This window comes from Propithecus coquereli, unplaced genomic scaffold (assembly GCF_000956105.1).
Source record: "Propithecus coquereli isolate 6110/MARCELLA unplaced genomic scaffold, Pcoq_1.0 Scaffold87, whole genome shotgun sequence".
Lineage (NCBI taxonomy): Eukaryota > Metazoa > Chordata > Mammalia > Primates > Indriidae > Propithecus > Propithecus coquereli.
The window spans coordinates 1597184-1612613 of NW_012154951.1; the positions used below are offsets into that span (position 1 = coordinate 1597184).

At 43.7% G+C, this 15430-nt stretch overlaps 1 protein-coding gene across 1 annotated transcript in view; it reads right to left on the reverse strand.

Annotated features, from left to right (window-relative positions):
• The window catches only part of ADGRA3 (adhesion G protein-coupled receptor A3), a 114198-nt gene extending 99502 nt beyond the window's left edge, over nt 1-14696 (reverse strand). Inside the window, exon 1 of the mRNA XM_012664185.1 lies at nt 14455-14696. Within this exon, the coding sequence (XP_012519639.1) occupies nt 14455-14696 (242 nt within the window). The remainder of the gene's footprint in view (nt 1-14454) is intronic.
• Nucleotides 14697-15430: the final 734 nt, after the last annotated feature.

Here is a 15430-nt window from a genome sequence, read left to right on the forward strand (position 1 = left end):
ATCACAATAATAAAGACCTCATTAGGGAACTGTGGAAAGTAACTAATACAACTTAAACACTTAACTACAGGATCCAGCATACTCAGCAATCATTACCTATTATTATTATGCCATTATTTCCAATGGATCATATGTCTTTTCTTACTAATTTATATCTTAATCCTATATCTAAATATATAGGAACCAGCCTTTTTCCCCAATATAGTTCCCCAAAGACCCTTAGGGAGCTGGTCCAAACACTGGGACCCACACCCTATTAGAATATACCTGGAGAGAACACGTTGGAAATTATGACTGAGGAGTGAGATCAGCATTTTTGACAAGGATAGAGCTTACTATTAAGCATAGAATCTAAATAATTCTACTGGTAAGAAATCTCTCCAGACCTTTTGTAAATTCAGGTGGCTGAGCCACTTTTAAAGTAGGTATTGAAACTATCTCAAACAGTGGAGAAGCCTGATATGCACAAAAGGCCTGTCTGAGCATAAGACTGTAAACCAAAGAAACAATTAATACAGTTATTAACATAGCTTCAGGCTTCCAGGGCCATTGGCAAATAATGGCTCATGGACCACTGCCTCCCCATGCCATGTCCACCTCCCCATGCCATGCCCGTGACAGATCATTATTCAGTCTTGACACTTCCCTTAAAAGCTCACACAGCACTTCCAACAACTACTCCCAGCTCACTGGGGCAGACGTTCAAGAAATCTAGTCGCCCCACTGGTTCTACTGCAGAAACCACCACAAAGGAAACTAAGACCCAAATGTACTTTGATAACTGCTGGGGGGACTGTGACCAGGAAGAGGCCTGGCCACTTAGAGTTAGGTGAAGCAGGAGACAACAGAGGGTCAACAGGAAACTGCTGTGAAACAGAATCAGCCAGAACACTGGCATTAAAGGATTCCATAATAAATATGTGGTAATACAAAGCCATAAAAGGTGGGGCAGAATACAGGCAAGAAAAATACAACAGTGGTACAGAATCTGCAGGATGTCCATAAAGTCTGGAAATCAAAGAAAAAAAAAATATGTGTGCATATGTATAGTCATCAAGGACATTTTCACTATGTAAAAAAAAAAAAGTCTGTTTCTGAAATTTCTGGACACCCTGCAGATTCATCTGGTACTTAGAAATTCAGACAAGCAGGATGGCTGACTCACGGAGTTGGGGTTTAAAAATCGATATTCCTATACATGGAATAGCAGAGGACAGAATAGTGATATGCAAAGGGATAACCAGAGTGCACATGCTAAAAATGCTCCTCAAGTATTCAGATCTTAAATATAAATCCAGTTAACACAAGGAGAGCACAAGGTCCCAAGGTTGGGATTAGCCCTAAAAGAGGGCAGGTCTCAGCCTGCAAGTGAGGGGCAATTAGTGGTGAGAAAAGGCAAGCAAAGCTCAGGAACCAGGCAGCCCAGACGCTAATTACAAGCAGCCCCAACCACCCACCCCCACCCCAAGGAAGCAGCCCCTGCACTTACTATTATAATGCAATGAATGATGCAATGAATCCGTTCTAATAAAACAACTGGAGCTTCGTTAAATGTGCATGTAACTTTTGTGACTTTTTAAAAACACTTTAGCACTCTTGTCAGATTTGTTTTGGTTTTGTAAGATCTCTAAAATCACAGAATTTTAGTAGCTATAAAGAGCTCTTAAAGAAAATCTAGTTCAAAACCTCATTTTACCAGCTAGGAAAGCAAAGCCCAGAAATGTGATTTGCCAAGGGTCACAATTCCACTTGGTAGCAAAGCCAATGGCAGTCCCCACATCCATTCAGTCTCCTGCTATTTCCTCTGTATTCTCCTTTCTGGTCGTCTTTATTAAATAAGGGGTAGGAATGACAGCTCCCTGCTCACCCAGAACAGTAATTCATGCAGATTGAACCTTGCCTAAAAGAGAACTAGAGTGTTATGAATTCCTCTCGCTTTAGATGGAAACCTACCCAAAATGCAATTCCCTTCTCTATGATGTTCTTTTTCCTTTCATCTTTACACAGCAGCTATGTTTGAGATAAGGTGATTTATTATTCCAGGACAAAATTTTCAATCTCAAGAATGTAGATACACAAAGGATGGATTGTTTAATAAACAATAAATATTGAATTACAGATCTAAGTATAACTGCCCCTGGTCATTTACACAAACACCTGATGATAGCAAAATGGGATGTCAAAATTCTTTCCTTCCCCAGTTAGTCACTTGGGCATAATACGTACTAGGTGAAAATTCTGTTACAGGTTGAATAGCCCTTATCCGAAATGCTTGGGGCCAGAAGTGTTTCGGGTTTCAGGTTTTGCATTAAACTTACTGGTTGAGCACTCCTAATCCAGAAATCTGAAATCGCAAATGCTCCAATGAGCAATTCCTGTGAGCATCATGCCAGTGATCAAAAAGCTTTAGATTTTAGAGCATTTCAGATTTTCAGATTTGAGATGTTTAACCTGTACTTTGTTTTCCCATCGGTCAGCCACTTCTAAAGAAATGGTTCAACACAAAAAACAAGTCTTCTGTATCAACTGTTCTACAAAGGTTTACCCCCAACCCTACCACCAAAGAGAGCATTTAAGTTGTCTGTGACTTTTATAGGCATGACAATAGTTAGAATTACAGGCCTAGAGTCCTAGGCCAGAAGCCAGCCAGGCCCAGCAACCTACAAAACGTGTAACCTGAGAAGATCAATTTACCTGTCCCTGCTTCAGCTGGCACACCTGTCAAATGTGGACAATACCAAGTTCATAAAGCTATTTTAATCATTAAGTGAGATATTATACATGAAGCACTTGGCACAGTACCTAGCGCATGATAAATATCCAAACGTTGGTTGTTTTAGAACTTTGAAATCAGTTAAGGACACTTATATATAAAGTTCTGAAGGTCAATAAGCTCTATAAACACCTGAAATTTCTCTAGTCTGGTAGCTCAAGATAATTACCAAACCAGTTTTAGAAGAAAGTCAAACTAGCACTAGAAAGAAACCTCTTCTAAAATAAAAAACAAAACAAAAAAAACAGGTTCTTAATCCTGTCGTGATGGTTAATTTTATTTGTCAATGTGACTGGGCTAAGAGATGCCCAGATAGCTGGTAAAACATTATTTCTGGGTGGGTCTGTGAGAGTGTTTCTAGAAGAGATTAGCATTCACATTGGTGGACTGAGTAGAATAGAAGGGCCTCCCCAGTGCGGTTGGGCAACATCCAATCCCACCCAATCCACTGAGGACCTGAATAGAGCAAAACGGTGGAAGGGCAAATTCGCTTCTTGCTAGAGCTGACACATCCATCTTCTCCTGCTCTCCGACATCTGTGCTCCTGCTTCTCAGGCTTTCAGACCCAAACCGAGATTTACATCTCCCCAAGCCGATTCTCATTCTCAGGCCTTGGAACATGGACTGAATTACACCGCCGGCTTTCCTAGTTCTCCAGGTTGCAGATCATGGGAATTCTTCATCTCTACAACTGCATGAGCCAATTCCCATAATAAATCTATCTATTCATTCTATTGGTTCTGTTTTTCTAGAGAACCTCAATATGTCTGTACATTAGGTAACACAAGTGAGGTTACATCAAAACCAGAAACAGCAGGTCTATCAAAGTAATTTCATCAGAAGGGTAAAGAGAAACGTTTGCTGAAATCCTATTTTCTTGCATGAGAACACTGAGAAGGAGAAGCCCAGGATCATTAGCTTGACTTTACTATCTGGCAACATCCCAACAGAAAAATAAATGCATCACTGGAAAATAAACTCTGGGTCAGCATAAAATAACCATTAAGGTTTACATAATCCCATAGACCAGTAAGATAGCATAGAAGTTAAAGAGCAAGAAAGAACTTGGGTGAGCCATGTTATGCTCACCCCCAAAACTCTTTTTGCAGCCAAAGAGGGAGCCTGTTACTCATTGACCGCAGATCCTGAGGAATCCTCACGTTTTCCTTTCCATTCTAAAGCTGTCATCACTTACTCTCGCTCTGGATGTACTAAGACTTAATACAGAATGTCTCCCTAATGTTCCCCTCTCATGTGTACTGCACACAGCAGAAACAGAACACTTCCAATGGAAAAAGTTTTATAATCACTAAAATGGAAAAAGGCGGAAAAACTAGCACAAGGAACTGAGAAGATTATAAAGCTTAAAAAAAAGAAAGAAAGAAAAAAAAGGTCTTACAAAGTTACCAGTCTGTGGTTGTTGCTAACTTCTTAGCTAAGCCGATGGACAAGTTTTTCAACTTTATCCCTGAAGGAAGAACTCAAATACCTTTCTTTTTCCTTTTCAAGGACAAGCACTGAAAAATTCCAATTCCAATCCTCATAGAACGGTTCACTAGGGTTCTTTAAGTAGGCAATAATCTCAAGCGGACAATCCCTATTTCTCATAGTTTCAGACTGGATGGTACCCACTCCCAGGAGCCTTATCTCAAAAAGCATGCCACCTCCTAGAGGTACTGCCCTTCCTGGGTCTATCTTGGCAGGGAAACCATGCAGCCAAGCAGCCAGTTCCTCCTGACACCTCCCCCGCCCAAACCATGTGAGGATGAAAGAACGGTTTAATTAGTAAACACAGTTGCAGAAATTCAATAACTAGCACTAACAATAATTCAATGTGCCCATCATGCTAAAGGACCAGAATAAGAAGAAACGTGGTAATAAATAAAAAAAGGTTTAATCTAGACAGACTTCAGCAGGAACACGGGGCAGAAACTAGACAGCAAGAGGCCGAAACTGAAATAAGAGGTAAGGAGAGAAAGACGGTGGAATCAAGCTACTTTTCAAGAAGCTTACTAGTGACAGAAAGACAGTGATCACCCCACACGGTGCTAAAGGGAGTTTTTTGAGTAGGGGAGTCTTTTTTAACAGAGGAGAAAAGGATGTGTTCCTACATGCTGAGGAGAAACATCACAAACTAGGGGAGAAGTTTAAAACACAGGGAAGATAGGTGAGAAATAGGAGGGAACTGGATCAAGAAATGAAAAAACAAAATTAATCCCAGTAGAGGGGAGACACATTTTACTATCAGATGAAACGTGGGAGTTTAAGCCTTGGCGTTGTATGTTGAATATCTTGCTTTGAAGAGTCTCAAGTTCATCTATGATAGATTCATCCCACCTAAGAATAATGCAAGATTATTTCCCTAGTCCTACTTGTGAAAAAGAACAGTAGGAAAAAATGGGACCTCTTTGTACCAAGATTTACTGAGTGCTTCTGTGCTAGACACTGGGATACAGAGATAAATATGGCTGTGAAGAGTCCACAATCTGGTAAGAGAGCTAGGACTGTAAACAAATAATTCAAAACAGTATGACAGTTGCCACAATGCAAACAAACACGAGTGGTCACCAGGAATGGAAGAGCCAGCCCAGCACTGTCCACTAAGGTAGACTGCAATTCCATGTCACTGGAAAGACTTTAGAATTTCAAGTCTCAGTCATAAAGAGAGTTTACACTTGGTCTTGTTTAAAACAAACAAACAAACAAAAGGCAAGTTAAAAAAAAAAAAAAGATAAACCTAATAAAAAAGGACATCCCTCTTCAACACTGCCCTGGAGATGAATGCACTACAGTCAATTTCTCTTTGCCTTTTTCATGAGAAGAGTCAGGAAGAATTGCACAACAAAACAAAGAATGCTTTTAAGTCTTATCTTGATGGGAAATGAATCAATTTAATTAGACTTAGATTCAAGCACGCTTAAAGAAAGAAAACTTTTAACAACTGCATTAAACAACCTTCATTATAGTTACACTTCCAAGGCTGCTCTAAGTTTCCCTCAATTAAGTCTAAGCAGGGTTTGAAGTGTCATCCCTAGCACAACTTTCACCTGCTTTCTGTCCCACCCACAATATCAGGCCATCACAGGAGTGGCTAGTAAATGCCTGTCACTGTACTAGGTGCTACAGATGCAGGAGGAAATAAGTCTGATACTTCACCAGAACTGACATTATAGATGAGGCCAGGTCACACAGTTGGAACCATGTACTCCAATTGAGAAATGTCTTTGTAACAGGAGTGAATTTAATTCATCAAAACTTACCAATCACATGCTGTGCATTTCGCCCTGTGCTTGGGGGGGCTGTAGGGGCTGGAATGGGATTGGGGAGCTCACATAACTTCAGGGATCCTCTAGGTCTCCTCAGCCTTGGTAGGGGGCACATGTATTCTTCTTGAGGGGAGACACCTTGGCTGCAAGTACAATTCTTGAACAGGTGAGAGACAGCACTGTTACATAGAGAGCTAGCAATCCTGCCAAAAGATTTTCTCATGCTTATGATAGCACTGCCATCAAGCAGAATCATATAGGTTTGATGAAAACTCTAAACAATAGACGGTGAGGGTGACAGACAATGCAGCCTTCTTGTGTGTAACATATAATTCTATATACCTGCCCCTCTCAATGGTGATTACTTAGGAACAAAAGAAAAGACTGCAATATGCATGACAATTCAAACATTATGTAATTTAAACTTAAGAAAGTAAATACAGGAAAGAAAAAAAAGACAAAAAAATGTAACTTTTTAAAAATTTTATTTAAACCGAGAACCAAGAATGTCACTAATCTGAACTGACAGAAGCTTAAAGCAACTAGCAAATGTCTGACACCTGAACTGATTGGGGCTCACAGCCTGGCAACAAAGTTCTGTGTCTTGACAAAGTCAATCTCTTATCAGAGTGTCTCTAACATGCTTATCAACGGTAGGCCCTCAAATACTGCTGGACAAATGCTTGCTGCTGTTAGAACCTTTCATTTTATTCATTTAACTCGACAACCCATCTATAAAACCTTCTTGCCCTTAACCCCATGATTTGATATTAAATTCGACTTCAGCAGGTCACTCTCTGCTCTATGAATAGTCATTTTTCTTGGCTCCTATGAATAAGGCCCTAACTGGACTCTCTAAGCTATCTGTCCTAGAAATGTCTCTTGATTTCATCGTCTTTGCTCCACTTGGAACGGCCCCTCCCTCCCATGTGAGCCAGCTGCTCTCAATTTGTTCCTCTGCTCTTTCTTCTACCTTCTTTTGTTGCAGCAGGTGACAGCTGGTGACTATGGTTAACCCTTCAGGTCGCTGGGCTACTAAACAACAGGTTCTCAACCAGGTGACATCAGAACCACCCAAGGAGGTTCTGAAAAGCACCAATGTCCAGGCCCCATCCCTGAACAATTAAATCAGAACGTGAGGTCTGGAGTCCAGGCATCTGAACTTTAAATGCTGCCTGTTGATTTCAAATACAAGGTTGAAAACTTCAATACCAAACTCACCAACCATTCCAGGTAGAGGAAAGGTTTTGTGCTAGTAGATCGTCATGAGAAGAAAAGCAAATGGTGGTCAGAGAACAAAAACATCCATCAGTCCCTTTAGCAAGGTTGTTCCTAAACCAGTCTTGCAAATTCCCTTTTAGAACCTCCCAGTGCCCATTAAAATATCTAGAAATCAACAAGTTATCCTCCTGCTATCTACTGCTATCTTAGCAGAATGTGACAACAGAGGAAGATACAGGTTAAATCACTTCATAAAGAGCTAGATGGTCATATCTAACCAGGGGCAAGAGGCCGAGCTCCAGAAAGACACACAAGACTAGCATAAAACTGGTCTAATAGACCAAAAGAAAAGTCAAGCCCAAAGATAAGAAGTCACATAAATCCTCAAGCAGGAGAGACATTGAAAAACTATTTGCTAAATGAATGCAAAAGCAGGCAGTTTAGGATAGGAATTATCAATAATGCCACTAGAGAAGAGTAAAGACCAAAAGTGAATTCTGGTCTTCCACAGTCCCTGCTATAGGAAGGCACAGATTCAAACCTGGGCTTGCACCTTGCAGACAAATAGGAAAAAGAAGACCCGGGTGCTGGGGTCGGGGAGAAGAGGTGAAGGTTCTGTATTATTTTTATGCCAACCCCTTAAACCTTCTGTTTGTTCCCTTCCTGCTGAACAGGAAGGATCAGAGGACGAGAAATGCTTTACTGGATAAAAAGCAAAAGCAAAGTCTAGTATCTGCACTGTGCCCAGCATGGTACTTAAAGTGGTCAAGACATGTGCCTTCTGTGAGGCACCTACTACTTCTCTGTCCCACTCCACCCACAACATGTAGGGGATTCCCTTACCAAATATGCAACATTTCTGAAAAGTTTAGTCGAGAAGGAAGAAAAACAACCTTGGGAGGAATTGCATACTTTTTTAAAGCTCCCTCTTCAGACTAAATTTGTCTGCATTTGAACATAAATGCAAGTTAAACCATACATAAAGCATTAAAATTATACTAAATTTTAAAATAAATTACTCAGGCACCAATAAACTTATTGAGCAAGTGTGCATCTATAGCTTCCTAATCTTTATGAAAACTAAATTAATAAGCCACTAAAACTTAAAGAATTCTGTATCCTAATTTTTGTCTGTTTATGAGAAAAATGTTAACACAATAATAAATTAGCTATGTTCTTTGGACTTAAGATTCCTCCATAGGGTTGAGCCAATACAGAAAACAATCACATTCTGAAAAGAAGCTGAATGAAATAAAAAAGTCATTCAATATTCTTATAAGAAACAACATCCTGTGTTATTTTCTGAGTTTCTTTCAAGAGTTTTTACTTCTGGTTTTGTCTGTTTTTAAACACCATCTTTACAGGCTCCTGGGAATAAAAGCTAGAATTACACTTGGGCAAACCTCTCCAGACGTATTTGTTTGTTTCTAGACTTGGTATACTGCCAAACCCACCAACTTCTCTCATGTTCTCTTGATGCTGGGGGACTCCAAGCAGGCAAAAAGCAACAGGATTTAGAGGCTGTTTCATGCAAAAACCTTGTCACCATATCAGAAAAACTGAAGACTTGCATTCACGGACAAAATGCCTAAGTCAAATTCTGCAATAGTTCTGAGCAATATTCCTGGAAAGAATGCAGGGCACTTTCCAACACAGTTTACGTATGTGTTTGCCACACACTTGAGACCAAGTAGGTCAAATGTAACATTAGATATATTTAAATATACCTCTTTTTGAATTGGGGATCCTACAGCTATGAAACCAAATAAACAAATGTTCTCATTTGCTATAATAAGGTAAAAATTTTGAATTCACATCCACCACTTTTCCTGATTTTCCATCATCCAACCACATCTTTGTTAGCTTTACTATTGCCAATAAAGAACAATTACATACCCACCCATACTCAGGCGCTGTGCTAAGACAGGTCTGAGTCCTTCTCTGCAAGAGTATGTGCATCACACCCTTCTGTGATACACCAGAAGCACAGAAAATGACACCAGAGCAGATAATAAGAGCTACCTGGGTTCAGAGAAGAGAGGAATCAAAACACTCAAACAGTGAAGAGCTTGTAGCAGTAGAGCTGAATTGTGAAGGACCCAGAATTTACCAGGGCAGGGATTTCAAGGCAAGGATGACTGTCTTAGCCAAGGCACACAGAAAGTAAAGTACAAACTCTGCTCTGGGGATAATGGCAGGCACAGTTTAGATAAGCAGAGAATTTGTACATAAGACGAATCCTTAGATGAACGCATCATGTTTTATTTTATCCCTGAGCCCCTGGCACTCAGCACTGTGCCTACAACATAACGCTGCCTCAACAAACCTCCACAGAAAGAAAAATAATCTGTGTTGGGTATTGGCTAATCAGGCTACAGAGGTATGTTAAGACCTTGAATTCAATAACAACCTTACCCAGCAGCTACGCTTGTAGGAATTCAGGCCACAACACCTTGCTGGTCTACTCATTAAAATCACTCTGCTCCTCTCTCCTTCGGCTGCACTCACCTGGCAAAGAAGCAACCTGGCTACATCCGAGCATCTCCAGGCTGAATCCAGCTAGAGAAAAACAACTGCGCTTAGCGTTTCCCTTTAAATCTGACCACAAGGCAAAAATGGACACAGCTCAACCCTAGTGACTTCTGTGCACTCCCCAGGTTCACTTTCCAAAAGGACCATTCACTTCTCTTTCACCTTCCTCCCTTGCCCTGCCTGATGTCTTTTGGAAAATAGAAGCAATGGGGCCAGAACTCCCTCTTCTTTACCCACCGCACCCCGCTGCCCTCCTACCTGCCTTGATGCCCATGTCGAGGTGGGGCTGGACCTTCCCTGGTGGCATCGAAAGCCAAACTCTCCACCTACGCTTTCATCCGCCATTCTCCCTTCAAGCCACCCAAGCCTGACTTCTTTCACCCATGGTGCTTAGATACTGCTCAGGGAGGGCACTGAACTCCAGGCTGTCAAATCCAGTAGTCTGTCCATTCATTGGTCTTTCTGCATGGGATCTCTCAGCACTTCTCAACTGGCACAACCATTCCTGTCTGGACAAGTAAACTTCTCTTGGCTTCTAGGACCAGATTCTACCACCACCTCTTCGCCCGTTGCTATTCCAGCCTCTCAGCAGCTCCTTCTCACCCTCCCCTGCAGGCTCCACCATGCTCCAGTGCAGCTCTGCCTGGGCCACCTCTTCCCATGTGCACACTCTCCCCTAACTGACCCCAACCAGGCCCATGTTTGAAATACAATGGGCAAGCCAATGGCTCCGATAGCTCTCTCCACATCCGGTGGTCCAGTCACCATTCCCTACCCTTCCTCCGGAATGCCCTCTTCCCCCACTCAATCCAATCTTTCCCTTCCTTCAGGCCATGCTCAAGTCCTAACTTCTCCAGGAAAATAAAAACCTTCCAATGACTTCGCAGCCACACTGATCTCTCCCCTTTTCAGGCTTCCTAAATCACGGAAACAGTCTGCAGCTCAGGATTTATTACTTAATTACAGACATTCTTTAATTGTTCCCTAAATGCCTGCTTCCTATTGTGCAAATCCTTTCCCCCCAACTAGGTTTAAGTTTCTGAACAATTCAAGCATTCTTTTTCTTGTACCTGGTTCTGAACCACAATGGTGACGTCCAAATAATTACCAGTTCTTTGGTTGCAAACAAACATAATGTTTTGTAAAGTAAGAACCAAAACTCATGCACTATTTTAGTGTGTTCATCTGAGAAAAACCTAGAAGTTATTTGGCAAATCGCAAATTTTTTTTTATTCTTTCTTTGTCTAGAATCACCATGTAGCATTATGAGCAAAACACATTTGGAAAAGCAGAGCTAAATGTGTAAATGTTCCTATCAATGAAGTCCTCAGAACTTTTAAAACTTAAAATATTGAGCAACATTTCATATAAAGCATAGGAACATAATTTATATTTCCAACAAAAATATTAAACGCAGGTAAATTTTTATTCAATTTATGTGTTAAAATTATAGATGCAATTTAATATTTCAAATCAAAAGTCTACAAGAAATACTGGGAACAAATGGAGTCAAGCCAGACCTCTCTTGGTAAGCACAGCTGTGGAAATGATGTAAGACAGTCGAAAGGTCAGAGCTTTAGGCTGCGGTGAAATCTAGTTCATCCACTAAATAGAAATTCTTCATTATTTAAAAAACAAATTCTATCCTATCCTCGTCATTCTCCCAATGCTCATCAATCAATTTTCCTCCTTGCAGCCACATCACAACTCAGCTGAAAACACGTGGCCACATCTAAGGGCTAAAGGCTGAACCAAGGGAGCCTGTCTGTCCTTGACTTGGCCCCTATGGCCTCCCCTCTGACCACTCTGGGCACCGGACACTTGCCCTTGACATTCCCGCAACACCAACTGCAAAGCGTCATAACCGGACACTGCCCTCTCCAAACCCATGGGCATGCAGAGGGGCCCCACTTCCAGGCCCTCATGTCCTCCCCTTGTCCCCTCACAGTTTTCTTCACAGTTATCTTTCTCTTCTTTCCAAAATCACCTCAGGATCCTGAGATCCTCAATGCCACCAACTGTGCCCATGAGGGTCTTGGTGGCTCTCATGTGTACCTGGGTAATAGAATATTTACCATTCTGTTTTGAGACTTATTCATGAATTTTTCTCTCCAAATACCCATAAGTTCTTGGAGAAAAAAAGACCATTTTTTTTATATTCTGTAGTGAGCTACATAGTGTCGCCCAAAAAGATACGTCCAAGTCCTAACCTTTGAATGTGATGTTATTTGGAAACAGGGTCTTTGCAGATATAATTAAGCAAATGATCTTGAGATGTGATCATCATGGACTTGGGTGAACCCTAAATTCAACGGCTGGTGTCCTCAGAAGAGAAAGGAGAGGATTAGAGATACCCAGGGACAAAGGCCATGCGAAGACAGAGGCAGACACTGGAGTTATGCTGCCACAAGCCAAAGAACACCAGAAGCTGAAAAAAGCAAGGACGAATTCTCCCCTACAGTCCTCGCAGGGAGCATGGCTCTGCTGACACCCTGATTTTGGATTTGTGGCCTCCGGAACCGCGAGAGAATAATTTTGCAGTTTCAAGCCACCAAGTTCGTGGTAATTTGCAGGAGCCCCAGGAACTAACACATAGTCCAATCCTTAACATACTACCTACTACCTAGGGACCGCTCAACAAAGACCCTGTTGAACTAGGATGATGAAGGCAAAAGGGAAAGATGAGAAAGCATCTGAACTGCAGGGCAAGAAGCTGGGACATGGACCTAGCAGCTAATTCACTATGAGAACTTAGACAAGTCACTCATCTACAGTGACTCTCTGATTACCTGCCTAAAATGAGGAAACTGGCCCATAAGACCCTCTACCAAGTCTGATATACTTTCAACCCACTTCGTCCAGAACCACAGCTTTAATTGGTCCTTAAATAAATTACACTTTCCTCCCATTCACTAAATAAATTTTATTAATTTTATTTTCATCTAAAGAGTATTCAGATACAAAAATAAAACTGGATTAAAATAATATTTCAAAGGCATTTATATTTTAATTAGTCATGAAAAATTCAGTAAAATAGTTTAACTTACAATATGCAAAAAAGCAATTTTCTACCACATCACCTATTTTTTTCTGCAAAGCAAAATCAACAATTTACAAGTAGTTGATCTAATCCAGCTGGAATTGTTGACATTTTGACGTCAGAAAAACCGGACCTAAACATGAATCAACCTAAGCACCACTCACTGACCCAGCCAGGAGGGAGAGGACCTAAGTGTTTGTAAAGTCACTGCATGATGACTCATTTCTGCACAAGGGACATCTCCAACACTGGGGTTTTTCTCCACTTAACTCAGACTGTAATTAAGGTCCCAAGCCCAAAATTTCCACTTCAAAGAATCTGGCTAAGAAATAAATAAATACAACTGCTGCCACCACCAAATGGTAAAGTGTTGATAAAGGAGTGAAGGAAAACAAAAACTATTTCATCCATCTTCATGCCTCCATAAACAGAAAAACTCACAGAGTTTTCATGTGTTAAATGTTTCCTAATTCAAAAAAAAAAAAAAAATGGAAATGAAGAGTAAACAAAGGTGTTAGTAATGATATTTACACCTATCCAGCCTGTACATCCTCCTGCTGAAATTGGGTTACTTTAAAAACCGTATTTTAAGTGTTTTCATAGATCATGCTGCGGCCCTGGCCTTCATGTTTTTATAGTGGCAGCCTTGATTCTTTTTTAGGAAACCAACCAAAACAACACAGAGGAACACGGAGCCAGGGACTCATATTTCAGTTTAACAAAATATCCATTAGAAACACTTAGACTTAAAACTTTTCCAATTCCAATTCATCGTTCAGAAAACAAAACCAACAGTCAATGGGGCCAACTGTTCTGCTAGAATTGGCAGAACGACGCCTGCAAAACTGGACCCTGAATCCTAACACAAAGTGAGTTACCCAAAGTTTTCCTTCTACGTAGATACTCAATCCGAAAATCAAAAGTCCCTCGAGTTGGAAGGCACCACAAACCCAGTTTTCAATTCCGGAGTTCTTGGCTTTTAAATATGAGCTCTCATACACGTGAAAAGGGGACTGGAATTAGGTGTGCAACTTAACCTCTAATGTTTCTAGCCCTTAATAACCCTTAGGGAGTGCTCTTCAACTGTAATAAAACTAGGTTAGCGAAAGGCAAAGGAATAGTCCCGGGGTTTGGGGGTCACAAGCAGGGGCGTTCCAAGTCCTTGGGTCTGCAAACTACCATCTAAGTGTAACTTAATTTGCACAAAAGCAGAAGGACTGGCACGTCAAATCGAGCACTGTGTTTTCTGGAAGCCCCAGCCCAGGATGAATGAGCTTTAACTCCGCCGACTGCATGTTTACTCGCATCCTCACGTGGCACCGCACAGCCACAGAAGCGCTGCGCCCTGGACTGCGCGGGGCGAGCCCGGGGAACCCGAAAACTTTACTTTGCAAACCAGCGGAGCTAGGAAGCAGCTCAGAGGGAGATTCGCTTGCCTTCCCCCGAACTGCACCCATGCCAAGCACACAAGGGCTTCCTCAGCACCACCCCCTGCCTGCAGCTTCATTCACACAAAGGCGCGTGGGTACCCGAGGACCCTCTCCAAAGTTCAGCAGAGAGAAGCGAGGGAATGAGAAAGAGCAGGGGACGGGGGAGGACCGGGTGTCCCACTGGCTACTCACAGGGTGACCGTGCGGTTGGGCAGCGTGTCCGGGGGCAGGACCTGCGCGAGCTCCAGGCTGCTGCACACCACCTTGCCCTCAGCGGCGCCAGCCGCCCTCCCGACCCCTCGGGGTCGCCCATCCTGCTTGCAGCCGGGGGGCAGCGCAGCGCCGCCGCCGCCGCCTCCCAGCAGTGCGAGCAGCGCGAGCGGCAGCAGCAGCGGCGGCGGCGCGCGGCCCCGCGGGTACCGGAGCGGCTCCATGCTGCGGGCCCGGCTGCGGGCCGGGGCCTGCGAGCCGAGCGGCGGCGCACTGGCCTAGCGGGCCGCCCCGGCGCCCGCGCGGGCAGGGGCACTGCACGGGCCCGGAGGCGCCTGGAGCCTCATGGCGGCCGGGGGACTGGCCCTCCTCGGCGCCGACATGCTCCTTTGTCCGCTGCGGCTGAGCTCGGCCTCTGGGGAGCCGCGGGGTCACGGCCGCACGGGTCCCAGCGCCGCTCTATGGCCCGGCGGGAGCACCGCCTCCTCTTCCGCCGCCGCCGCCGCCTCCTCCCCCGGCCAGGGCCCGCGGCGGCTCCTCCCCGCCCGCCGCCGCCGCCGCCGCCGGCCGCCCACGCCCCTTCCCCTCCTCCTCCGACTCCTCTCCCGCTCCCCTCGCCTCCCGCCGCTACGGGGAGGAGGCGCGCGCTCCCGGGACCTGCCAAACCGACTCTGGGCCCCGCGCACGCCCGGCCACCGCCTCGGGGCAGGAGTTATGGGGGAGCCCGGAGGAGGACGGTAACTCTTGGAGAGGGCGCAGAAAAGTTCTAGTCCACACTCCAGCCGCGGTGCCTACTCTGCCGCACGTTTCCCTTCGCCGCCACCGCTCTCCAGACAAAGCCGCCCTGTGCGCCCCTGGGGACCGCCCATTCCGCCTGAGGAGCCCAGGCCCCGAGGACAGAGTGGGAAGAAGAGCAGTCCTGGTAACCCTGGGCCAACAACCCCAGGGGGAAAGTGCC